This window comes from Apteryx mantelli, chromosome 17, assembly GCF_036417845.1.
Source record: "Apteryx mantelli isolate bAptMan1 chromosome 17, bAptMan1.hap1, whole genome shotgun sequence".
In the NCBI taxonomy this organism is placed as follows: domain Eukaryota; kingdom Metazoa; phylum Chordata; class Aves; order Apterygiformes; family Apterygidae; genus Apteryx; species Apteryx mantelli.
This window is the reverse complement of record NC_089994.1, coordinates 6,820,725-6,847,093: the sequence shown is the minus strand read 5'-3', so window position 1 is coordinate 6,847,093 and position 26,369 is coordinate 6,820,725. Positions and strand designations below refer to the sequence as shown.

At 49.3% G+C, this 26,369-nt stretch overlaps 1 protein-coding gene across 1 annotated transcript in view; it reads right to left on the bottom strand.

The window, feature by feature from the left end:
• BICDL1 (BICD family like cargo adaptor 1) overlaps positions 1-26,369 on the bottom strand; it is a 42,045-nt gene that overhangs the window by 4,076 nt on the left and 11,600 nt on the right. The window contains exons 3-9 of the mRNA XM_067307046.1: positions 9,767-9,883; positions 9,126-9,137; positions 7,315-7,461; positions 5,472-5,651; positions 4,721-4,939; positions 3,369-3,512; positions 180-310 (exon numbers count right to left, since the gene is read on the bottom strand). Of these exons, the coding sequence (XP_067163147.1) occupies positions 180-310; positions 3,369-3,512; positions 4,721-4,939; positions 5,472-5,651; positions 7,315-7,461; positions 9,126-9,137; positions 9,767-9,883 (950 nt within the window). The remainder of the gene's footprint in view (positions 1-179; positions 311-3,368; positions 3,513-4,720; positions 4,940-5,471; positions 5,652-7,314; positions 7,462-9,125; positions 9,138-9,766; positions 9,884-26,369) is intronic.

The window sequence follows — 26,369 nt, the reverse complement described above, 5'->3', positions numbered from 1 at the left end:
GCCCTGGTTGCAAGCCCTTGGCTGGATTTCCCATTGGCAAGGCCAAGACTTGCTCCCGTGCTTTATTTCCAGCTGCCAAACAACCATGGGGTGGGAAAAGCCCACCCTGGAGGTGGCTCCGGCTCAGGTGCTCCAGCACGGCTAACCGAAGCCCGGTTTCGGCTGCTCGGGGTACTCACTTGGCGATGGCCTCGTCTCGGTCCCTGATGGCCTGCAGGAGCCGTTCGCTCGCCTCCTTGTCTTCGGCTGTGCCTCGGAGCCGGTCCCGCTCCTCCTTCAACGTCGTCATCTCCACGCTCAGCAGAGTGACCTGCCGGGCAGCACGGGGAGGCCGTAAAACACACGCTCGGTTGGACGAATTCACCATGAATAGGGGAAAAAACGCCCTGCAGGTGAACCCGGACGCGCTGGCAACTCTGCAATCTCAACAGCTTTAAAGCCACCGAAGAGTCGGTGCGGGAATGTTGCCCCCTCGCTGGGCAATTTGTCGAACGTGCCCGTCCTCTGCGTCTGACCTTCAGCGCCTGAGCTTTCCTGGGCTAAATTACTGCAAACACCACCCAGCAGCCGGAAGGATCTCTGTGGCCGTTATTTCTTCCGAAGCTGCAGACAACGGATGTGAAATTCCCCTTTCACGCCACGCAAGGTGTGACTGGCACATGGTGCAATTTTAATTAGACTTTAACATACATGTGGAGTCTTAAATAGGCTGAGCAACGAATCTGTCTTCCTGGTGCTGGGCAGAGTGAGTTAATAGGGTGTGAAATCCTGCCAGGACTGCGTTAGCACAGCCTTGCAAGCTTCCCTACATTTAATTCCTTTGTCCCCAGCGCACACGCACTGCTACGCTACGCTACTACCTGGAAACCCTTCCAGCGCCTGGCCCACCTCCCTGCTCTGACTGCTGCTCGAATCCGCAAAGAAATCTTTAAATAGGGAGCAAACAGTCAAAAAGGACTCATGACATTGGCAGTGAGGGAGGACCCGCCGCTACCGCGCTCCCGGGCACGGGCAGGTGGTGGGAAGGAGGGCACGACGGCTCACCGGGCCCCAGAAGAGCTGCTGTTGGGGTTGGGGTGGGGGTTGGGGTTTTGGTTGTTTTTTCAGTGTTTCAGGTAGGAACGGGAGGCCGCAGGTACCCGATGGCCTGTCCAGCAGGAGAAATGGGACGGGCCGAAGGTGCGAGCCCGCCTCGCGGCGCGGGGCGCACGTAGAGGGGCGGCCGCTTGCTTTGCTGGCGACCTCGCTCTCGGGCAGGAGCAAGGAGCAGGTCCAGCGCTGTGAGATCCCCGAAGCATTTTAGGAAGAGTTCCCCCGTTCTTGTGTCCATATCAGTGACAGCGCAGAGGGATGCAGTGGCAGCAAAGCACTGCCGCCTGGGACAGACCAGATTTCCGCACACATCAAATTTCTTTAGCGGTGAACAGAGGCCAATACTGTTTCTTCTGTGGGGTGGGAGAGCAGTTGTTGACCTTGAGCAATTGCGATCCTGGGTTATGGTCGGGGGCTGCTGTAGACGTGCACTTGCCTCCTGTGCGAGGCTGGCGCACTTTCCCGAGGGCAAAGTCTGCTGCTTTTGTGGCTAAGCCCCAGCTTTCCCCATGTTTCTACGGAGGGCACATCACTGGGAGTCCGGACGAGGAGGTGCTGCTGCCACACAAGCTGGCTGGTGCATGGATGATCCCGCAAAAAGTTGCAAATGAGCCTGTAACGATCTCTGTCAGCACAGATAAATTGTCGTGATCCAACCCTTGTCTCATTTATCTCCAGTATCACTTAAGGGACCGGGAGAGCCTGTAGGAAGATGCACAGGAGTTCAGCGACCATGGAAAGAGGAGGATCCTGGCACAGAGCCTTGGTTCACGTCTCGCCTGGGACAAGGGCTCAGACCCTCCGAGGTGCCGTTTATGGTAGATGTGTCTTTGCCAGGAGTTGCCCTCGGGAAGGACCAGCTCCAAGGCTGCTCCCTATCTGCCTCTAATTAGCCAGTTCTTCCGCAGTGAGTAGCATGGATTTCCTGTCATCTTAAATGCAGAGCCATTGCTGCCAGGGATATTTAATGACTCCTCTCACTGCTGCAGGAAGAGCCCTACTTTGACAGTGGCTGGATCGTGCTGCTAAGCTTTAGCTGCTCGCGGTGAACCAGGTAGGCAGTGCAGAAGCATCAGTCTCATCAAAGTCATGAGCCCTCCTGGGCCTGCAGACAGGCTGTCCTGGAAACTGGCCACTCAGGTCCACACCTGACATGACCAGATTTGAGTTATTTTAGGTCTAGGATGGGGTTAAGCATTCCTGGTTTGGTGTGGAGGGAGTTTAAGAAGCTCTTCTCCTCTTTGGCACGTGGGTGGAAACTTCTGTAGCCCCCACGTAAGGCTGTCGGACCCCAGGTTGCTCTGAATTTTTTGACAGGGATGATTTTTCTTTCCCCTTCTCTGAAAGCGTATGGAGAAAGGGCCATACAGGAGCACTGGAAGGGCCACCAAGGGCATTAGTCTTGTTTCCTGCTCTAATACAATATGGTGCTACATGAGCAGCTGAGCCAAAGATTGCGTCTGCTGCCAGCCTCCAGATCCCCTGTAGCATTTGGAGGACTTCTTCCACAGACATAGGTATTGCAGAGCTTTTCCTTGGATGCCTGGCTCTGTTCTCAGTGAAGCTGCTTTTGACATGGGACCTTGGACATAGAAGATGCTACTGCTGGCTTCAGTGCAGATGTAGTCCCATTCGGTGCTTTGGGCATGGTGCTGCTTTCAGAGTTGGATCACTGTTGCTGTTGTGTTTGCATTAGCCTTAGACTGTCCCTGTTGGCTTGGGGGTTGCTGGCTGGGGCCAGGTTGTCCCCTGTTAGGATTCTGGGAGCTCATTTACTGAGGATCTCGTGGTGCTGTTCTGTGATGTGCTGGAAGGGGGTTAGCTCCAAGACGGCAGCCCTGGTTTGTCCATCCAGCAGCTGCATCTACACTTCAAGAGGGCTTAATACAAGTGATATGGATCAGGCTGGATGCCCATGGGTTTCCAGTCCCCTGTATCAAGCAGCCTTGTACTTTAGGGTCTTCTGCTGCGTAGAGTTTAAATGAGACAGGCCATGATCCAAAAGCAGACTGGGGGCAAGATTTAAAAGAAATTTTGCTGCTTTAGATGTCAGGGATGGGACACCGGACACTTGTCAAAAGAAACTCTGATCCTGCACACAGGAAGCCTCTGCACCTCTGCTGTGGGCTTAACAGAGATTCCCTCATACAACCTTAACTGGTGTTTGACCAGATCCTCCTGGCTATTTATCTCGTTGATCTCATCTGTGGAAAGCATGTCTTGGGAGATGCACAAGGGTGTTACAAGACCACCTGTAAAATGTGGGAATTGCTAACCTGGCTGTGAAGTCGCTGCAGCTCCTCCAAACTCTGCCTCAGTTTCCCCCGCTCTCCCTCCATTAATTCCCTCAGGGCTCGCGAGTCCTCACTTGTTCGCCTGATCTGTTCTTCTAAGGTGTCGTCATCGCTTCGCCGGGAACTCTGAGAGCGAGACAGAAACCTCTTTCTCAGTTTTCACTTTAAAAAAGGCGGTTGCATTAATTTGACACTGGTTTGGGGGGAGCGCAAAACGAGTAAGAAAGAGGAAAGTGAACGTCCCTCCGCTAGAGTTTTGGTTTTAGAGCAGGTGTCCCCACGTACCGCCACAGTAGAAATGCGCTCAGTCAAGGATAGCACTTCTAAACGTGATAACAACAGCATGCCAACAAGTTCTCACCTTAGCATAAACCAAAGACACTGAGACCTGTTGACCACTTGGTAACATACAGCTACAATCTTCTTGTTTGTAGACCTTTTGCAAGACTCTCTTTCTTTAACAAATACAACTTAATCTCCATGCTCTACCTTTTTATCAGCTGCTACAGATACTCTGATGGAGAGGGTGAATGTTCCCACCCGTGCCTGCAGTTCCAGGGTCTGAGCATGGCCTCTGAGATAAGTCATACAGGGAATGCGCTCAACTTACGGACGGTGTAAATAGGCCTGATTTTGAGCCATCACAAAAGGCCAGATGTTTTCTCATAATTCTGCACTCTTGTGGATGCTGGGCGGTCCTCCAAGTCTTTCCTCCTCCCCTGACTCAGCAGGGTTCTGCTGTCTGCTTGCTGTCGGCCCCAGGGTGCTATGTCCCACAGTGGGCACTGCCGCACACCCCAAAATCCTTCGCCTGCAATAGAGTCGCAGCTGGCGACTCTCGCAGAAACGTTTGTACCCAACCTTAGTTCACAGTGGCAGAACCCACCATGTAGGGGTCACAATGGTTTTATGAAACCACTGCTGAAAAAAAATGCTTAGGAAAATCATATCCAGAATAACTGCACTGTGATTTATAAGATCATCTGCAATATTTCCAAGTGGAAACTCTGATTTACTGCAAACCTTGAGGAAAGCCTACTTCCATTAATTTCCCAGAGTGACTCCCAGACCCTTGAGGGTTGCATGAGTGCGTAACATTGAAACTTTTGGCGGTCTGACCACTGCCCGTCAAAATCCCATGAGCCAGTTTGGCTCTTTGCTGACCGGTTGAGACACGTGAAGCAGGTTGTATGCCGTGATATCCCACCTTGTGGGCCATGGAGGCGTTTTGAGAGACCTGGGACTTCAGGATCCAGCAGGAGCCCTCCCTGGCAAGGTCCATCACTGCGCAAAGGGGCATGCACGACAAGCTCTCCCCATGCCGAGCCACTTACCGTGGAGTCTGCCCCGTCCAGCATGTTTTGTATCAGTCTTTTCAGCTCACTGAGAGCTGCACGTAGGCTGCCAGCGGGGACATCTTTGGCTGATGAGGTTTCTGAAGACTCATCCATGGAAGAGTCTGTGGAGACCGCGGAGTCTGCGCTGTCGTTCCCGCGGAGGTGGGAGCAGAGGTACCGCACTTGGCAATAAGCTTCCCAGAGTTGCAACCTTAGCTGCAATGAGAGAGCCTGATGTTAGCCCACGACGTCAAGGCCACGGAGAGTCTGCTTCCACGGTGTAACGATGCGTGTGATTGCTGAAGCATGCCAATATTCGTCTAGTTTACTTTGCTGACTTTGAAATAGATGCAGAGACTTCCATAAGGTCAAAAGGGTGTTGCTGTTGGAGCTGGGCCTGACCCTGGGTTCAGCTACAAAGCCAACGTGTTAAACTGTCTCTCCCTCTTCTCTAGGGGCCCTTTCTTACCCTGCAGATGTGGAGCTCGTGTCCTGTACGCTTAGGGGAATGTGCATGCAGTGGTGTCACGCGGAAAACAAAAGTTGGCGTGTCTAAGGCATGGGTTACCCTGGTGGGTTTCCCTGCTGCCATCAAGAGCAGCTTTGCAGATGCGGTGGTGAGAGTCTCCAGTTTGCATTACCATGCCCCCCCTTCTGAGGGCTAGCTGTGGAAAAGCCAACATGCATGTCCTCCAGGGCCTAGCCACAGAGGTTCACGTGTTGTCCCAGTGGACAGGAGTGTTAATACCTGTTCCCGTTCTTGTTCCAGCTCCTCTGCCTCCATGCTCTGCTCAATCTCGGAAAGCAGGGACGTGCTGTTTGTGTTGAAGTTTTGGAGACTTCGCTCCTCACTGAGCTCTTCGACCTTCCCCTGCAGCTGCCGATAGGACAGCCGCACCTCCTGGAGCTCCAGCTGGCTCTGGTGCAGCTTCCAGAGGAAACCGAGCAATTTGCCAAAGAAGCAGAAGAAAAAATGAATGTTAGTGGAGAAGATATGGACTGGGAGGATCTCTGCTTGTGAAGGACTGAGAGGAAGGAACGGGTGGCACTAGAGAGGGTTTCCAGCTGGGAGGAACTAACAGTAGTAGGCCAAGCTTAAAAAAAAAAAAGAAAAGGCCTACTAACAGTAGTCTTGACTGGTTTTACTAGTTATTGGATCTTGACAATCCTCACATGTTATTAGACACTGTTTCATCTTCATAATATGCTGAAAGATAAAATTACTGCATTAATCAGGGCTAAAGTGAGGAACATTGTGAAGAACTTGGGACTCAGTCAAGAAAATTTGCTAAAACTAACACAGCAGGAAATGAATCCAAAAAGAAAAGTAATATCTGCACAAGTGTCTCAAAAGATATAGCTATGCAAATACATACATATACACACACACACAAACACACATATATATATGAATTCTGATCAGCTAAATCCTAACACCCAAAATTCAGATGTCAAAACTCCAAAACCCATATTTCGCTGTTTTGAAATCTGAGTTACTTGAGTGCTTGAAACACTCAAGAGCCAGCGCGGGCATTGATTTGTTTTAGAGTTTATCTGTGGTCAGGGGACTGTAGAATTCTGTAAGCAGTAAATTACGATTTGTCTAGGTGGGAATAGTCGCTGCTGTGAAGGGCCAGAAGCTAATGGTGTGGAAGTGGGGTTGGCAAGCAAGCGCGGGGTGCAATGAGGTGCTGCGTGAGTAGCGCTCACACAAGTCCAGCAGAGGTGAGCGCCCCGGGGCTGGTGGACATTGGGGAGGACCATGTAGTCTGGCACACTCACAGGTTCCTCATTTCTCTGGGGAGGGCAAAAAGGATTCAGGGGCTGTTTTGGAGAGGGAAAAGGCTTAGCTGATGCTTGGGTGGAGGGCACCAGAGGCCATCTTTACAAATGCTGGCCAGTGGGAAGGGAGCTGGGAGCACCTCTTGCGGTCCTCCTCACACGTGGGAATGGAGAGGAACATTTACAACCAGTCCCAAAGACTTAAGCTGCGACTATATGATCACTTAACACCAGGGCAAGCACGTTCAGCTTCAACGCCTCTTTATGGAAGCAGGTAGAGCTACACCGAGCAGGGTGAACCCGCAGGGGAGAAGCTGTAAAATCTCGCTCTCCACCGAGACGCCCGATAACACTGGCGTGCCAGCCTATTCCCGGAGAACGGCGTTTAGCGACACATGGCCGTGAACGCCATGCGGCTCACTGGCAACCCATCCGAGCGGGAACAGCTCTGAGGCTGGTTACTGCCTTCTGGGCTAGCACTGTCTGAAGAAGCTCCTTCTGGAGCCAGTGCTATTATTAAAATAAGAATTAAATAAGATGAACTGCAAACAGTTTTCCGCTTCTTTTCACATGTTTTCTCGTTTCCCTCCTTTGCTCAGTTCTCCCTCCCAGCTCCCTCTTGTCTTTGAGATGCCCTGTCGCGGTTCCTGCTGTTCATCCCTATGGGCAACACCCAGGATCTTGCTTGCTCCCATGCTTTCATGAGCCATTTTACTCTTCCAGTTGTTCTGTCTCCAAATTCCTGACTATCCTACTGGTTGGTCCGACCCCAAACCCGGTTTTCCTTCTCCAGCGGCAGTGCTCCTCACCTGCAGGTCCTTGTCATGGCTTTGCCTCTCCAGCACCAGCACGCGGTCCTGCAGCTCCTCCACGGTCCCCTGCAGCAGGTCGTTCTCCTCCATCATGGCGCTGAGGCGATGCTCCAGCTCCCGCTTTCTGTCCGTCAGCATTTTGATCTGAGGAGGAAGGAGAGTCAGTGTCACACCCTGCGCCCGCTGGGGAACAGAGCGGAGGGAAGTCACCTCCCAATGAGAGAAATGAAGCAGAGAAACAAGAGGACGCGTGTACGTATGCTGTACCTGCGTGGGAGAGAAACGCTATCGCCACGTGCGGCTTAAAGCTCAGGAGGAACCCAAAGGAAACTCCTCCTGCCTCAAGGCGCGGAGGGCAAGGACGGGGCTGTCGTGGGGCAGGGCTGCGGCTGAGACCGCGGGAGGCCGGGGGAAGCAGCCCGGCCGCCGCCGCCACCTCGGGACTGTCCGAAGGGATTAAGTGGCCCCTGGCCCTGCGCTGGGTTCCTGCGCCTTGGGGGTCTTCTTAATTGCTGCGTGTTTGCCAGGAAAAATCCCACTGGGGATTTGTCTTTTTCCTTGTGAAGGCTCCTTTCTGTGCCATGGTTATTTTTAGCCTCCCAGTGACGAGTTGCCTTTAAAATTGGTTCAGTTCTTTTAATTGCCAAGGGCAGCGATTTCAGGTGGAGGGGGACGGCATGCCAAGCAACACCTCTGCGCTGCACTTCGCCAGCAACGGCGAATGAATCAACGGCGGATGAATCAGCGCTAGCCAAGGTCACTGCTTGATTAACCGAGGAAAAGGAGCCGTTTCCCAGATCAGCTGGGCTGGCTTTACCATTCCCACGGCAGGACACCCCCAGATGTTCCCGTGGCCTCCTCGCGGCTCATAGAGCACAGCCTAGCTCAGCACCTTCCCCGCTTCCCTGGCCTGTTCGGGATCCTGCCCCTTTGCCGCTTCCCAGGCTGCTTCTCCAAGCTCGGATAGTTCAGGAGATAACTGAGAAGGGCACTTCAAACTGCCTTTAAGTGCCTTGATTAACCTCTCGCTTCTCTTTGCCCTCTTTTCTCGCACTGTGACTCATGTTTTTGATGGACGCTGACTCAGATCTCGCCTGCGCAGCCCCTTGGTACCGCAGCGCCCTCCGCATCCAGCTCTGCCCCGGCTGCCTCCTCCGGTCTGTCTTCGCAGACCCACGTCTCTCTTTCCTCCGTGAAGCAGCAGTAAATGCTATCTGTCCTCCAGGATCTCCCCCAAATCCCCCTCGCGGCTCCTGGCCGCCTTCCAGCCCCCACGCTATGGTCATGCGCACAGTGTGCTGCTCCTCCCTGGCCATGCATTACCGCGACGGTCGGCTGTTCTGGAGAAATAAGGAACCTCACGTTTGTCCAGGGGGGTAAAATCTTTGGCTAGATGAAGGAGTATTAGCCAAGTATGTGGACTGGCTATCTGTGCCGTGTAAAGGCTGCTGTACACATTCAAAAGCGTTCTTAGGTGACTAATGGTTTCTGAGATGTCTCTTCCCACCACCATCATGATTTGCGTGGGTTGGAGAGAAGGGGTGTGAGAAAAAAAGAGGTATAACATAGAGATGTATTGCATGGAGAGTCAGTATTTGCTGCCAAAGCCAGTGATGAACGCCTGTGAATGACTGTGTAAAAGAAAACCACTGCTCTCCCGTGGGGCCTGGCCAGGGGAAGGACACAAGGGGAAGGTGATGGGGACAGCGCGAGATGGGGAGCTGGCAGGCTGAGGCATGCATGGTGATGGCGACCCCCCCCCCCCCCCCCCCCACGCGGCCAAAGCCCGTCCCTGCCACCGTACTTACTTCGAGGACCTGCTGCTCGGCGCCGAGGGGAGGGGAAGAGAAGGCGAGGGGACCAGCGGGGAGCAGGTGGGGAGCAGGAGAGAAGAAGAAATGAAAAGATTTTAGGAAAAACTCTTCCAGACAGCTTAAAAGAAGAAGAAGAAGAAAAAAAAAAAAAAAGGCAGCAGGGCTGTAGAGCTGGACATCTTTGACCCCACCAGTTGCTGCCCAAGAGGTCCCCATCCACCCCCGATCAGAGACAGGAGGAGGAAGGAAGCTAATATGACCCCAGCTGATGTACCAGAGCTAGAGCAGGCCTGCGGGACCTCCTTGGGTACGGCGTGCTCCTGCCCTCGGCAGCACGAGCTGGGGGCCCTCGCACGGCTGCTGCGCTCGGACGCAGTAGCTCCGCAGACTATTCTGGGGGGCAAACAGGTTCGTCCTGTAGCTCTGTTACACGCAACGGACATTAGCTTAGAGAAGAGCAAAGCAGGCGAGGAGGAAGCCGCCAATGCATGCACCCCTCCGCCCCGCAGCTGGCATCCTTTACCTCGCTGGCTTTGTGCACCCCGTTCAGAGGGGTTCATCACGCAAAAACACCGCCGGGCGCCTGCCCAGGGAGCGAGGCTGAGCCCCCCCGGGAGCCGAGCGCGGCCACTCACCTCGGCCTGGAGGCTCTCGAGCCGCACGATGTGCTGGCTGCTCGACGAGCTCTTCTCCCGGAAATCCTCCCGGAGCGTGTGCACCTGCAGGGAGAGCTGCCGCTCCACCTCCGACGCCTGCGAGGAGAGACCAGCCGCGTTACCCCGGGGTTCCCAACTCCTCCTGCCCGCGGGAGGCTCTGCCGAGCTGGAAGGAAACCTGGGAACGGGTGTTACTGCTGCACAAGCCCTCGCTTGGGCAGAAACTCGAACGCCTGTAGAGCCTGAGCTGGAGAAAAGCCCATCCTGGACAGACGTCGAAGACAGCAGCCATGTAGACCAGGCAGATTTTCCCTGATGGATGGGGCAGCCGAGGGGACATGTATCTTGGAGGATACGAGTTGCAGACAGCCTCCATAAACGGCAGCTTAGACACATTAACTGCTCTCTGGGCAGCTTTATGTCTGATTTTTACATGGTGAACACACTTGTTTAGGCTTGTAAGAGAACATAAGGTTTTTTTTATGACAAATCCCTTATGAGATGTCACAAATGGATGGGTTTCTGCTTAATTAGCCTCCTTCAGGTTCCATTATACTTAGGCACAGATTTCTCATGGAACGAGAACTCGTTTCCAGCAATAAAAAATGATCTTGTCTACTAATTGATTTTTACTTCCCCTCCTATCCTGGGCTGTAGCTGGTCTTTGCCTCTTCTTTCAAGCCACACATCAGAGGCCTTCGCATATCCTCCCACCTCATTTATTTATTTGTTAAAGCCTCCTTGCACAAGCCAAGTACACAAAATATAACGCTGGCACAGCACTATAGGAGGGGGGGGTTGGTTATTTTTCTCCCTGCAAGCAGCTATAGCATTCAAAGCATCCTGAGCAGCTATTAATTGGTGACATTAAAGAAGATGGATGAATTGTGCTTTTTGTGAATGATTCACTCGTCTTTTTGTAAAGAAACATCTTCATGCTGAAATATCCTACAGGAGCTATCAAGGATGAAAAAGCACCAGATGAAAAGTGCCGAAGGCTTTTGCCTGCAAGCTGCTGACCACACTCCCAATGGCTGCAAGTGGTACCAGCTGATATGACACATCCGTATTTGATGCTTAATTGTATAACGTAATTTATATGCTAGAACTATGATAATATACAGAGAGTACAAATATATCATAAAGCAATAAGAAATAGGGGAGTGTTAACAGCATTGTAAAAGGCTCCTGTAATTCAGTATCTGGACTACTGTTGCTAAATCTGGTCCCCATGCTCAGGTTGGAGCAGGTGAAGGGAAGGGCTGCAAGGGGGATCCAGAGCATGGAAAGTCTGTTATGTGAAAGGAGACTAAAAGAGGATGGCATGTTTAATCTCATGCAATGCATGCTGAGAGAGAACTCCCTATAAATACATCAAGGATAAGCACACAGAAGGGAGAAGTGCTTTTTAAGCAGAAGCACAATTTTGGCAGAAGAACTGATGTGAATAAACTGGCTGAGAGTATATTGAGGCTGGAAATGGGAAGATTTCCGAGTTTCCAAGCAGCTGCAGTAGGATTTCTCCTCCTGAACCATTACAGTAGGAGGAATGGTGGCAGAAATGAGTTTTGTGATGGCATGGGATGACTTTCTCAGTCTCTTTCAGAGGGCTGCCCATGACACTAGGGAAATGAACTGACTTCAAAGGTCCTTTCCAGTGCTGTACCGCTTGCAGAACTGTAATGTTTGTATGCACCAGCTTTCTATCATCATTTGAGATTAATTTACTTACTACTCAGTTTTCACACTCACACATCTTATTCCCATGGTTACAGTCCACATGAAGGGAAGAAAGAGCTCCCTTATGGCTGGCATTAAGAGCCCTAACGTAGATGGTGCAAGTTATGGTGTCCTGTCAGTTTAGACCATTCACATCCTATCTCATGCAATAAGGGAGAGTAAAAATAATGCTTTCTTTAGCCTCATAGAGTGCAGAATATACTATCCTTGACCAACAGCCAATAGAAATAAACAGGAATGACTATATCATGTGTTTCCCTCCACAGGAGAATGATGAAGAGGCCTCATCTGTTTTTTCTAGATAGGGAAATGGTTGATGCATTAGGCTCCTCGTTTGCAAAGACTGCAGTTTTCATGGTTACAAGACAAAATCTTCTGAGCAGGACTCTGGACATGGAAGCCCCTTTTAGTGCAGTAGCGTTTTCATGATACTTTTGCTTCAGCGGTCACTAACGTTGCTGCCAAATTACCCCTCCCAACTTATCGTAAAGTCTAGATTTTCATGTAAATTTGCATTACTTTATGGAAAACCACCTTGATAGCATCCAGTATTGCCCAGGTTTTGGGGCATGTATGTCAGTACAGTGATTATTTAGGTTCTCCGCACTGCTGTGAGTAGTGCATGTGTGCACATGTGTTTTAAAGCATGAACCCACTACTGATTACTTATAACATGCTCTTTGGTGTTTTCAGAAGAGCTAACCTTCTAGCTACATTTTCCCTTTATTGCTCAAGGAAGCTGTGGCTTTCTTGCCTGTTGAATTGAAGCAAGTTTCTTCTGCATCAGCCAGTCTAGCTCTACTCTCATTACACAAACTGTAGTGCTCTCTCTTCCCCATCAGTGTTTTCCTAAACATTAAAAGTTAAAACCTTTTGTCTTTATGTCAGTCATTGAGCGATGCATTGATTTTGCTAGAGAAAAGCAATATTCTTTTTGGAAAGGCAGACATATATTGTCCAGCATCATAGCTTTCCTCTGTAATTAAGAAGGGATTAATTTCCCGAGTACAGGCAAATTAGCCAACACAGCCACCAGGCAGTTTGAAACATACCTAGAAAACTGTAGACATCAGTTCAGAATTAGATATATTAAAGTGGCTGTTGAGATGTGTTTTCTGGACTTCAGGCAATGTTTAGATGAGATTTGGGCAACGCAAGAAGGAAGAGCAGGAAGATATTTTGGCCTCTGCGCTAATTAAGGGCTTCTTCTTCAGTGTAACCCTAATAAGTTTCTCTAGTGATTCATTCTGAAGTGCTAAAATACACAAATGTGGGTAGCTATTTGGCAGAAAAATGTGGCTTACCGGTTACAATAGCTCCATGAGGTTTAATGTCTGGAATACGTGAGATAAACCAGAGCATTGATGCTTGCGTGAAGAGAGGCTCTTTGTAAAGCTTTGGATGGACTGTGAGAAATTTAAGGCCTGTAGGTTAGTCTCATTCAAAGAAAACCCTCTTCTGGGGGAAGATTTGCTAAATAAAACTGACTGCATGCAAAATGTTGTGTTATAAAATCATGTTAGAAAGAAAAAGAGAATGGAAAAAAATCTAATGGATGGAAACTAGCTGGGTGAAGAAACCAATGTTTCCGTATTATGTACTTTTACAAACAAGACGATACAAATTAACAAAGGATATTCAAGATTTACTTGGCTAAAATAGCTAAGAAAGAGAAGAGAGCTCCTAATTAGTGCTAAATTTGTAACACTCAGGAGAACCTGTTACCCCTTTTATTAATTTGCTAATAGCTGAGTTGAAGGGAGTCCCCGTTCCCTGTGTGGTACCATTAACACTTCACAGCACTAATCACTGCCTCCCTTGGCTTGAGGGTCCTCAATTCCCAGCTCTTCTCAGTGAGGACGGTAAAATAATGTCTTTGGCTACTGAAAAGCAAGTGAAGGAGGAAACTACAAATAACTTGCTTTAGAATTATAAATAAAAAAAGTATGTTAATCCAGCTGTGTTTTGGGGCAGAGTCACCTTGAGTCTTCTCAGAAGTTTGCCACCTTGAAGATGAAGGGAAGAGGCAGGGGAAGAGGTGTGCTGGGACCGGGGATGCCCAGGAGCAGCCTGGCACCCTGGTGCCCACAGCAGCCACAGGAAGCCAGGTTTTTGGGCTAACCGACTTATGCTGTGAAAGCGGCGAGGCCACAGCTATTTTCCAGTCCCTGGCACACCGTATCATGAGCAACTGTCTATATTTTGCATGTGCAGAGGTTGCCCAGCGTTGGAATCCCTGAGAGATTTTTAACCAAAGCTTTTAATTTAGGTCAACTTTAAATTGTTCGTTGAGGCATTACTCTCTTCAGGAAAGCGCTTGGATAGTAGCGAGCATGCGGTGTTTGCTGTTGGTTACCTTCTGTGGGCTCCAGATTACGTTTGCTGCTTTATACGCCCAGAGAAGGGGTTCCCTGATTGACGGCCCCAACAACGCGGGCCTGAACAGCCCCGTGAACGGGCAGCTCAACGCAACTCTACCGCACTAATAGAGAAAAGCAACAGCACACAATTCGCTTTATCAGGAATCAGCAATTATGCACTTCGAACGCACAACGAAAGTCCCACCCACGTTTTCTCCAGAGCACCCTTCCCGTGGCTCCTACATGCTGGGCAGATCGCCTGGAGCTGGGGGGTGCCATGCACCACGGGTGAGGGTCAGCATCGTCCCCGTCTCTGCCAGGAGACACGGTGGGGCCAAATCCTCCTCTCCCTGCCTACCCCCTCTCTCTGCTGCTTTTTAGGTGTGGGAATATTTAACTACCTAAGCTGTGCAATAGCCTGCTCCTGATGCGAGAGCCATCACTGTCCGGAGACATTACATGGGAAAATGAGAACTTTTGAAACCTGCAACACTTCCAAAATGTGCCGGTTGTAAGAATCCAACAAACATTGTTAGCACTGGTCCCATGGGATATTTTAGAATATTTGGATTTCTAAGCACTGCAGAAGTACTAGGATATCAATATGTAATAGATATCTATTATATACGCCATAGCTCTAAGCAGGCTGGCAGCTGTATTTAGTAGCAGTAGCCAGAGTGCGTGTGCTGTCTGCTTAGCTCCTGGGGGTAAGATTTACTCCCTCACCCAGATTTCCTTCTGCTCAGGAGCATCTCTCTGCAACCTGCCATACAGCTGCCAGCTCACTCCCCCGTTACCTTCTTGCTTTTTGCATAGCTAGGAGACTAAATAGAAGAGGGACTGCAATTGCTCTTTCATAAGCATCAGGCTCATGAGATATTACTGACGGGAGAAGTCTCATGACTGTAGCATTAAATCTACTCAGAGGGGACTTTGTGAGGCGAAGGAGGGTGGTGGCATGTCATGCAAAGATTTGCACTTCTTGTTCCAGTCATAGGGATTTTGGAAATAAACGATATTTTATTTTGCAGGTGAAAGTGAAAATTCCTTGCCCCCAATTTGTCCTCCTTTCCTTCAGTTTTTCCCTTCTGTAGGGTAAATAGGAAATGCACGCTGTGTCCTTTGACCAGAACTGTTCTGCTCCATATTTACCGGAGTTTTGAAATAAAACAAACCAAGAGCGCGAGATGGTTTCCTCCCAGCACATCCCAGTGACGCGGCGAGCTCTTGGGAGCAGCAATGAGTCAATGCACCTTCAGCCTGGAGGCCTCGCACCTGTGAGGCATTGGGGAGGTGGGTATAAAAGAGAGGAGGTAGCAGCTGGGGGGGCTTTTCTGGATGTGGTTGGGCTTGTGTTGCCCTCTTGAGATGTAGCTGTGCTGTTGGAGTAAAGATGTCTAGTTGCCTTGGTGGAAAGCAGCCAGAACCCATGAGCATGGCTCAGCCTGAGGCTGGATTGCCCAGTTTTGGTGGAGAAATGGTTGCGACAGCTGGTTTTGGTGACTTTCCATGTTTCTGCTGGTGGAGAGCTGGAGTGCTGTTGGAGATTGCTGCTAGCACTGAGGCACAATAAGGTACTGCTATTTTTTTTCTTTCCAGGTGTCCTTGAAAAATCTTTTTAATGCTGATAGTGAACTTTTGCTGCATCTCCAAGTAAAGCATGAAAGAGGATAGTTAGGGTTTTTCTGGCTATGTAATAGCCTTTTTTTTTTTTCTTCCTATAAAGCTAGTTGATATGAAAGAACCACTTTGCATAGCAAACATCTGAGTGCCTTGACAAAGAGGTTGAGGAGAAGAATGCATGTTGGTAGTCCTCATCTGGATTGTCAGCAAGTGTTAACTCAGATAGTTGTTTGGCTGAGGCCAAGCACATTAGCTTAAATCATCTTGCAGGGTTAGGAGCTGTGCTGTTTGCTGCAGAAGCAAGGATGCTTGTGTGCGCCCTACGGGGCACCTCTGGCTGTAGGTGTTTCTAGGTGCATTATTTGAAAGAAATAGCTTTACAAGGAGAGGTGGGCTGTGTGCGTGTTTCTGAAGGTGCTTAAGCATGAACCTCCTTTACTTGGTTTCTTCTTGACCTAAGCATTTGGCTCTTGTGGAGAGGAAAATACAGTGTGTGGAAAAATGACTCAGCTGGCTTTCCACGGGAGGGAACGCTGGAGGCTGCTGGTTTGCACGCTGCAATAAATTAACACTGGAGACAGCTCAGAGGACAAAGCGTGCCTGGAGGACGTGCAATGCTAACAAGCACACAGCGGTTGCTCTTATTCTCTGTATGCAAGTTCTGCTTGCAGAAACGTGGGAGGCGATAGTCCTGTACAGTGGCTCCTAGGGCTGGCTTCTGTCCCCTTCTCTGAAGGGACAGCCGAGTACAGGGCTTGCTGGCAGCAAACTCGACTCCTGGTTAAGAAGGAATAAAGTGTAGCACCAGTGGGGTATTGTAATTCCATAGAGATGCCACATGCGGCCTTGAATGAAGCGTTTGCTGCTCTGTGCTTTGGTTACCTATTTGTAAATGGGAGCAAAAGGGCTTATTATGGCTTAAACTGAGTCAAGGCACAATTGTGGTGTAGCTGAGAGGAGCCATCACGCTAACTTCGGTGGGAGCACAACTGGATTTTGGTGCGTCACAAGGGGATCTGGGACCTTCAGTTCATAAAAACACCCCAAACCTGTGTCTGGACTGTGGCTTCTGAAGCTCTGCAGTGGAGCCCCCTAGATATATAGACATACAGAGCGTTTCGGAGAAACTACCTTTGATGTGGGCTTTTAATCAAGATTTATCTGAGCTCAGTCTGACTTTTTTATTCAAGCAAAAGGATGAAAAATATTTCTTCCAGTAAATTTCTAGTGAGCCATAGGTGTGGGCCAGATGATAGCCTAATGAAATATAAAATGCCTTATTAGTTTGAAAACAGTCGATGTACCGGAAACATGAAGACTTACCATGATTTTTGAAACCTCCTGGGAAAACAACAAAAAAAAGGTTTATTGTAGTGGAGAAGAGAAATACAGCTTACTTTTCTCCTCTGAGAGACTTAGCTGCCTTTCCCCTGGTAGCCAGAAGTCAGGACAGCAAAGCTCCATTCTTGAATTTATTTGTTTTAATTAAATTGTTTTAGTCTAAGACTTAAAACCTGGATGTGTTCAAACTCAAATGTCTGTGCCTGGAAGCAAGACAGAGATGAAGTTTCTTGCAGTCTTACTCTGGCTTTGAGTGCTCTGACATCTCCCTCATTTCAAAGAAAAAGGACAGAGTTCTGTCTGGGATATCTCATGTGTGTTGGCATGTAAGCAGTAAAGGTTGGGGGGGGTGGGGTGAATCCTCACCTCCTCTTCAAATCTGCACCCGTACACCTTGCTACACTTGTGATATGCTCTTCTAGAATTGAGGAGTATTCAAACCAAAAGCTTTCCCAGTGTATTTAGACCTGATGCTTGAACTTGCACCTGCAAACATGCCTGCGACTGCTTGGAAAGGTAGGTGTCCATTCCCATACCTGTGAAATGGAGAGGTGCCAAAAAGCCGTGCCAAAATTCAAGGAGTTGGCTTAAAACCTGTAAGTCTGTATCTCTTAAGCCTTGAGAGGAAAATGGAGAAAACATTTTCTAAAACCTAGACATATATTTAAACTTTATGGTAGATTGACTAGGAGATGCTTTTATTAGCTTTTAAATCCCAAGCCAAGTTGGACTCCTGATAACTTCCAGCAGCCCATTTCTAGAAAACAGTGCTCAACCGACGGCTACTCATTTCTTTCACAGCTTGACCAACTTCTCTCAAAACCCTGAGGAAGGAGAGCTAAGAAGTCTCTTTTGGACTTTGCCTTGACTATAGCAAGATGGAAGATGTTCTGTGCAGAAGGCTTATTTCTCATAGCTGATGCAGTAAAACTTGTTTTTCTACAAAAAGCTGCCACAGGGCAACCCTGTAGTGAGTAATGGCCAGGATGGGAGCTCCAGCTTCAAGCTTTGTTCAGTTAAAGGTTTCTCTTCACTAGAGGATTTTTGTCCCTGACAGGTGCAGTAGTGTCATTAATGAAAGGTGAGCGTGATAAAAATGAGCGAGTCTCTCAGAGCTGGAATAACCCACATGTCAGTAGGTCACAGTTGCAATGCTTAAATAGAAAGGTCCAAATCTACTTTCTTAAAGGATGGCTCTGGAGCTGTTAGATAACCCCTTACTTCAAAATATTTCTTGGTCAGATAGTGTTTGATCTCAGTCACTCTGAACACAGCTTACAACAGAAGTGCGCTAGATACCTACAGGTAAAAAGCTTCTAGACATACCATTTAATGTAGCATGGGAATACTTCTCCCTGTGCTCCTTCAGCAGCCTCCACACAGTCCTAAACTCCTCTTTCTTGGCAGCATGAGAAGATCTGCTTGGAGCATAAGGCTTTGCAGACTTTTAACACAAGGCAGACCTTGATCTTGGTGGTTGCCAACAAAAGACAATTACAATGTGCTAGAAATAACATCTGAGAGCTCTTGTCTGCTGAAGTCAAATACAGATCTCCACTGCTGTATGTAATAGGCACATGTGCACTTGTCTGAGCCCAGCTTTTCTCCGCGTTTCTGCTAGGGTTCAGTGTGTGACTCAGGGTAGCAGATGCCTGTGGTAATTGTTTACCTTTCTGGGCTATGCTGTGGATGTAAGCACCGACGGGATTAGGGTTTTAAATTGTAGATCCTCAGAGTGGGCTTAGTCTTCAGAGCAGTATATGCTGCTGCAGCGGTGTTAGTGGCCAACAGCTAGTAGCAGCTTCCAGCGTGAGCCAGAGCTGCTGGATTATGCTGCAGCAGGTGTATGTGAGTCTCAGATGAGTTTTCTCAAGAGCACCTGTACCCCAGCTTTTGGGAAGCTGCTGAGCATTTCTGTAGGTGACCTGATCTTGTCTGCAGTGTCAGCTGGGCAGGTGAGATGCTCCCCTGAGGACTGGCTGTGGTTGGAGCCTGTGGCTGGGTGGGAGTCCCGAAACCAGTGAGTGGATCTCTCCTCGAACCTCGTACTCCCACAACCCAGCTTTTGAAGAGTTCTTGCATGGATTTCTTTAAATAACAGCTTTTGGCAAACTCTGTCATTTTGGTACATTCAGTCCTACAAAAAGCTGCGCTTGGAAGTAAAAAATAAAGCAAGTGGATGCGGATAGCAAACTTAGCTGAAAAACAAGGCGAGTGCAGCACATACTGTAGATCGTGTCTCAATATCGCAGCTACGCTCTGCCAAGCCATTCCCACGGAGGGGGACGTGTGAGCGCTGGGTGGGGAGAGCCCCTCTACCGGACGGGCGAAACGGGAGCGACCTGCAGCTCCTGCGCGGCTGAGCAACGGTGCTGCCCGCAGCCCAGAGCTGTGCCGTGGAGACCTCAGGCCTGGCGCGAGGTCTCAGCTCGGGGAACGTCACCTCGACAGACTCCCTGGGAATTAGCAGCCCGTCCCATGTGTCTGAGCCCTGGAAAGCTGCACTCTGTTGCTGAGAAGGCTGCTGCTGCCTTCACCTGCAGCCAGGCAGGTCGGGTCAGCGCTGCTTGCTGGTGGGCATCGGAGAGGAGAAAATGAGTTGAGGGTCTCCATTTAGCGGGGGGAGAAGCTCAGCTGGGTGAGAGCTGCTTACACACGGACACGTCGCTCCCGGGCTGTGCTGTACGGCTTCGCGCTGGTGCTCCTGGGGGAAAGCTGCAGTTTGGCCGTGTCTGAGCATGGCTCCGTCTTCGCTGCAAGGTTGAGTTGCTCCTGCTTTGGGGGAAAGGGGGGGGGAAATGCTGCTGGGTTTTGGCTGTGGTGCTTTTAAGCAAATGTCAGGACTGCTGAGACTTTGCCATGTGTACCTTGTGCACATGCTTTATGGCCCTAAGTAACAAGAGACCAGCTAAAATACAACAAAACTGGTGTGGCCGTGGCTGTTCAGCTTCAAAGTCTCCCTGATAACTGTTAGCAGGTTGTTGGAGTCGGCTTCGTTTTGAAAGCTGTGTTTGAGTGTGCTTAGACCTTTTTTTTTTTTTAATTGTGGCAACTTTGATTGCTTTCCAGTTGTGTTCATTGGCTGCTGGGCTGTGAGAGGTGACGGTCTGCCTCGTGGGAGCACAGGCGGATCGCCCTGCTCCCGGGAGCCGGCTCATCCGCTGCTCCTGTTCTCAGGCCACGATGGCAGGATTTGAAACTGGGATCTGCGCTGGCATCGCTGCCTCGAAATGATTAACTTTCTCTTCCTCATACTGCGTGCTGCCGAAAAGTAAGGATACTGCGACCGATGACAGGGGGTGGCTGCGCTCGGCTCCCAGCAGCTTTGACTCTGCTCCTGCTACTGCAGCTGCATCGTTCCCCGCGCGCAAGGCTGCGGTAGGAACAGCAAACCTGCTGAGCGCTTGCTGTGCTCAGGAGTGTCTAAAATGGTGCCACCTAAAATTGCTGCCAGAGCTTAGGCTGGGGAGCTGCAGGGAGGCTTTATCCTCCAGTATGGAATACCTGCCATAGGCTGTGGACCCCCTTTTCCCCTCCTGCCCTCCGTGTGACGAGCCAGGTGCTGGCCCTGGGGGAGCAAACAGGTCTGCAGGACCCTGCAGGGAAACTGTGCATCACTGCAAGCCAGTCTGTGCTGCGGCTTGCATTTCCCTCTGCCTGCTGCTACCCTGCTTACACGGCCCCGACTCGGCTGTTGTGCCACCTCCGACCTGGAGCGATGCTGGAGTCCTGCTCCCCCCTCAGATCCCTCTAGCCTGAGCGGTCAAGTCAGCCATGCCCATCACTGAATACCTGCATGGACACAGCTGTGCCAGGCATCTCTGGTGCTTAAAAATTATAAAAACACTTCTAATTTCTGCTGTAGTGTATCTGGTTTTGCTGCTGAGGCTGACACTTTGTCTTTTAGCTTCCCCTTCCTTGGTCTTGCTCAAAGATTTTTTTGGTCTTGTTGAATTAGATCAGATCTTCCCACCAAGCTGGGACATCGTAAAGATACAAATGGATCAAAGAGGAGACAAGTAGTTTAAACATGTCACTTGTGTACCGCAGGTGGGCTGTGAGCACCTCAGCCCCTAATATCATCTCTAATGCACTCTGGCTTGGGATACAGTGCTTTCCTGAACGGGGACAGGTCTTAGCACTGTGCATGGTGGTGACATGGGAAAGGCTGGGCTGGGCTGGCCAAACGGGACTAATGACAACTTCTTGCTGGCCAGGCCCAAGCAGGGTGTTTTACCCCAAGGAATGCTGCACTTGCAGAAAGCTCGTGGTGCTGGGGCTGTGCCCGCTCGCCCCGATGCTCTTGTGCCGCCTGCCCAAGGCAGGGCAGGGGCAGCAGGATGCTGCTGATAGCTGCTTGCTCAGCAGCAAAAGGTCTTGGTGCAACTGGTATCGGCTGCAACACGGACATGGATTTCCAGTGCTGACCCAAATCCAGGCTAGTTTTCAGAAATTAATAGGTTAAGGAAAAAAAAGCGAAGCATAGTTTTTAAGCTCTTGCAGGGATTTGGAGTTTCCCAGCATGATCCCCACTGGCACCAAGGGACAAAGGAGATAAAGATATTAGAGACCAAGTTTTCAGCACAAGCCTTCTCTTAAGCACTGATTCAAAATACAGCTTTACTTGTCAAGCTGTGAGACACCAAGTATATCCTCATGTCTCAAACCTATTTGTTTGGAGGACAAGACAAATACTACCACTTAAAAAGCAGCGTATCGGTTTTCATCCTTACTAGGCTTACTGCAAGGTTCTTGCATTTAATATTATTTATGGCAACACTTAAACATTACCAGGAAAGAGTGCTTGGCCAGGTTTCTTCACAGAGCAGGAATTTACACAGGGTTACCAGGCTCATTGGGGCTAATCCCTGCTAGCATTATACATCATCTGACAGTTGCCAAGGAGACGAGAATAATCTCAGTGAGACAAGATATGCGAGAAGGGTATTTATGGACATTTGCCTAACGATGCTGGTGGAATGTGCCAAAAAAGCGATTATTTGTACGTCTTTGAAGTATCATCTCTTTTGCGGTCAATATGGGAGATACGCTGGCATGTGAGCCAAAAACCTCTCTGCTATATGAAAGCAGCACCTACTTCAGGTGGCCCTGAGGTTTCCAACCTACCTGGCTCTGGCCTTATCGGGTGTTTTGCATAGGGGCAGACACAGCTCTCGTGGCGTGTTAGACTGCCGCCCATCTGTTTGCGCTCTGCCGTATCAGCAGACTGGATGCATAAATGAGTCATTCTCTGCGGTGCTGACCTGAACGTAACAAAAACCTTCCACCTCGTCTGCCTGCAACCCTAGCAGGTGCCTCATGCAAATGCCCTGGGCGCAAAGCTATCAGGGAGGAAGGAAGAGTGGAAGGAGCGTGTATATGCATGTACAGGTGTGTGTATATATATGCACGTATAGGTGTCTATGCATGTGTGCATGCTCTGGAAACTGCCTTCCAGAGTAACCAGCTGTTTCTTCCCCCTCCCTTTCTGGGCTACACTTGACTGTCCTAGGCACTGGCAGCATGCTCCGGGCCCCGCAGGAAGGGTTAACTTTGCACGGGCAGGCTGGCATGTGGGTCTCAGCCAGGGTTTTAGGCAGATTAGGCAGTCCTCCCTGACCTGGAGTGGTTTATAGCCCTGCGCTCAGGGAGATTAAGAGGAGCAGGAGAGCCAATACCTTCATCTGAACAAGCCCACGCGGTTAGGGAAGGCGTCTGTCGCCTCCGTTTCGCCAAGCCAAAGGCTTCCTCGGCAGCGCATTCCCAGGCCATGAAAAGGGGCAGGGATGGAGGAGGCTGGCGCTTGGGACCCAGGGCTCTAACGCGGTGCTGGGAGGGATGTCTTGTGCTGAGCAAGTATCCCTTTCCTGGATTAAAGAGAAGCCACAGCCTGTAGCGCGGGTCTGCCAGTCTCCTTCCCTCTCTCCCAACTTGGTCTTTTTAGTCTGTGATAGTTTCTTGGTGGAGGGAGGGAAAAAAAACAAGGCTTTTCCAAGTTTTCAAAGCCTGATGTGAATGACTGCCCTGGAAGGCAAGTCACCGAGAGCCAGACTGCTGCAGGCGGATGCAGCTCGCGGTGCTGGCATTGATGTCGGCAAGCAGCTCCAAGCTGCTGGGTCGGGTGACGCCTCGAATAGAGGAGGCCTCTTTAAATGCAGCAAATCGACCTGTTAATCCTCTGTATGTGGGTTAGGAGGAGACTTCTTAGATTGCACAAATCGGCGGGGACGACCTCGGTTCGGGTTTCTGCAGTGGCACCCGCTTCCCCTTCAAGTGGTTCAAAGTAGTAACAGGATACCCAGGCTGGTTAGTCAAGAAACAGCCAGTGAGCAGCACTTCTGCCTTCCTGCAGCCCTGCTCCCCGTGGCAGCGCCGTTTGCTTCGGGATCTGCCTCCGTGCAGGCAGGGGGCTGGCTGAGAGGTCTGAAGGTGCCTGGGTTTCCTTAGCTTTAAAAGCAGCAGGGATGTACAGTCTCTTCTGGCAGGAAAAAGGTGCTGCTCCCAACTCCTGTTGCTCTTCTCCACCTCTGCCTGGGGGCTGAGCCCTGTCTGTGCCAGGAAATTGAGCCTGGGCAGGTTAAATGGTGGCTTTTGGCCTTTTGTCTTGCCTTGATGGAGATGAATTTGGGGCAGCTTGGCAGATCCAGAGGGGAATGGCTTTGGGCAGTGGAGGGCGACGAGCCAGCCCATGGCTGGGGCCCCTCTCCTTGCCTGCAGCTCCGAGGGAGGACTTGGCCCCAGGAGGACATGGTAGTGCTGAAATCATTGCTTTCACAAGGTTTTGCCTTGAGCTTTTAAAGCTTTGAATATTTACTAGTAAGTGCAGACATTCAGTCCCTTGTGCTAAGGTGGAGAGGAGAATAAAGACGAAGAAATGTGACATTCAGGGAGAATTTGCGCACAAAGTGAAGCACCACATCCCATAAGCCTTGGGAAATAAATCTCTTGATTAGAGGCAAAAACTACAGAAATCGTTTGAGTTAGCAAATCCCTGTGCACCTTCATAACCAATTGGTGAATGTTATTAGGAAAATACCACATTGTTCATAAGACTGAGAAAACCTGAAGTCACCACATTTGCTAAAATCTGGAACCATTCAGCTCCATAGAAACGTAAATCTGCAGGGAAGTGACTCCTCCAGTACCTAAGTCTGTTTAAGGAAATGTTGGGACCCTATTTCTGACTCTTCCCCCCTGTTTGCATTTCTTTTTCCCCTCAGTTATTTTATGCCCATGTAAAGTTAAAATGTAGGTCAGTTCAAAAGCAATGAGTGATCTTAAAGGTTGCAGGCTTTGGAGCATTCCTTCAGGCTTCTCTGCCTTTTTCCTCCAATATCTAGAAACAGTAGGAAGACCTGACCTGACATTACTGGAAGTCTTGCCAGCATAAAAGGTATAGTAACCTCAGAAAGCCTCTTGAGACTTAATTTTACCTAGCTGCTTTCATGCCAGGGTGAAACTCTGCCAGCCCTTCCTGACTGGTGACTTTGTGACCATTCCTGAAAGCCTCCTCTGGAGACCATGTAGCTCCCCTGGGTCTCTAGCCTACTCAACAAACCTTACAGCTAGGATGTTTTTCTTAATATCTCATTTTTATCCTGCCACTTAAGCACACTGTCCTGTACCTAGATGACATGGAGAATAAAGCTTAATTTCGATAAAGATAGTTTCTTCTGTAATACCTTTTTCCCTGGACTGGTACACTTCAATATGGGATCTAGCTCCCTAAATTCCTAATCTCACTTTTAAAAGACTTGTCCACATCCTGTAATATCAGAAAAGCTCATTCTTGTGCAGTGTGCTTGCCTAAGAAGTGAAGAGAAGGCTTTTTCCCCCTTTGGGGTTATTGTCCATAGTCTTAAACCAACAATTATGCCTAGTCTCCCAGCGCATCAGTTTGCTAGTATTGCAATAGGATCTATGCAAAACGCCTGCTCATTGAGTACAGAAACACAGGAAAATTCTTTAAGTACTTCTATGAAAGGTCCCCTTCTGCTATAACTTGTGGGTATTTGGTCCTGAAACAGTTCACCTGACAAAAGCTAATGGAATATGAATCTCTCTAAGTACAAACCCTTCCCTCTGACAAGCCTTGGGGCTTAGATCCGCCCCATGCTGCTGGTGTGAGCAACAAATGTGATGGTCTGTGTGGCAGAGGACTTCAGCTTTTCTTGATCTGTGCTTGTGGGCAGCTAAATTAAGTGGTATTTCTTGTTCAACAAATAAACACAAACAACTTATGCCAAACAGTTGCCAGATGGAATAGCTTTCCAAAACTGCTCCCCAATACAAAACTGCCAAGTCTGAAAGCAGATTCAGGAACAGATTTCTAAGGATGTAGAGAAGGGACTTGCTAGGCTACGTTTTCCCTGGAATTGAGGGATAATATGGTCTCACACTGGCTTAAAGAAGACTGCAGAGATGATTATCAGCCCAAGATTGGCTAACAACTTAGCCTTTGACTGATCTTTGTGGGATGTATCCAGGAGGGGAGAGACTGAGGGGACAAATGGGAAGTGGGGGGAAGCAGTCAAGAAGAAACCCAATGGATCCTTTAGGTCAGATGAGCTGCACAGTGGAACCAGTAAATGGTGTTTAAAGGGGAAACTCAGGTGAGCTGGATGCCTTAAGCATCCAGATATTCAGAGCTCTTAGAACAATTCCCATGATAGCTCTGCATTTATCACACATCTATCTTACTGTATTAATCTCTGTAGAATTGCATCCTATCTAAAACTATCCAGGTAACTCCTCTTTTCTTGTGTGCTTTGGTAGGACATTAGAACCTCAGCAACGCTGAAATCTTGGCAATGCCCCTGCTCAGGACCCTGGTGACGGGGATCCTGCCCGTGAAGGAGATCTGGTACAAGTCCCTGGAGCCCCTGTACAGGGAGACACTTAATGAAGTAATTAGGGAAACCTGTCTGTTCAAAATGAAGTTCTAACTTGATCTATTTATAAGCTACATTCACCTATGTCACTCTGCCTTGCAATTCACTTGATTTGTCCTCATCTGTCAGCTGTTTCCCATCATGCTCTCACCTCTCGGCAGCTCCTTGCTCCCACCCAGGGTGGGATTTCCCTGTCCCATTGGATGGCTTGGCCAAGCATGAGCCAGCTCTGTGATGTATTGGGGCATCCAGCAGACAAGTCAGCAAGAGGGTCTGGCTAGTCCTGCATCTGTGCTCAAGGTAAGCTGGATTTTGCAGAAAACAATTCTGAACAAAATGCTGATTAAAATCCAGGCTGCTTTGCAAGGGGCTGCTATGATTTCATGGGTAATCAGAGCACCTAATAGAGCTGGCCAAAAAACTTAGTGTAGAAGAGACCTCCCTCTTGAGCTACGGTCTACCAAATTGCATTTAGAAAAAGCAATCCTACTTTAAAAAAGGGACTTAGAAAGGCTTTTATTACAAGGTGTGCCAATGTTATAAACCAGAATAGCTCTTTAAAGATCAAATGCTTTTAATTCTTTTTTTCCTATGTAGATATTTCCAAAGCCTTGAATCTTGTGTAGC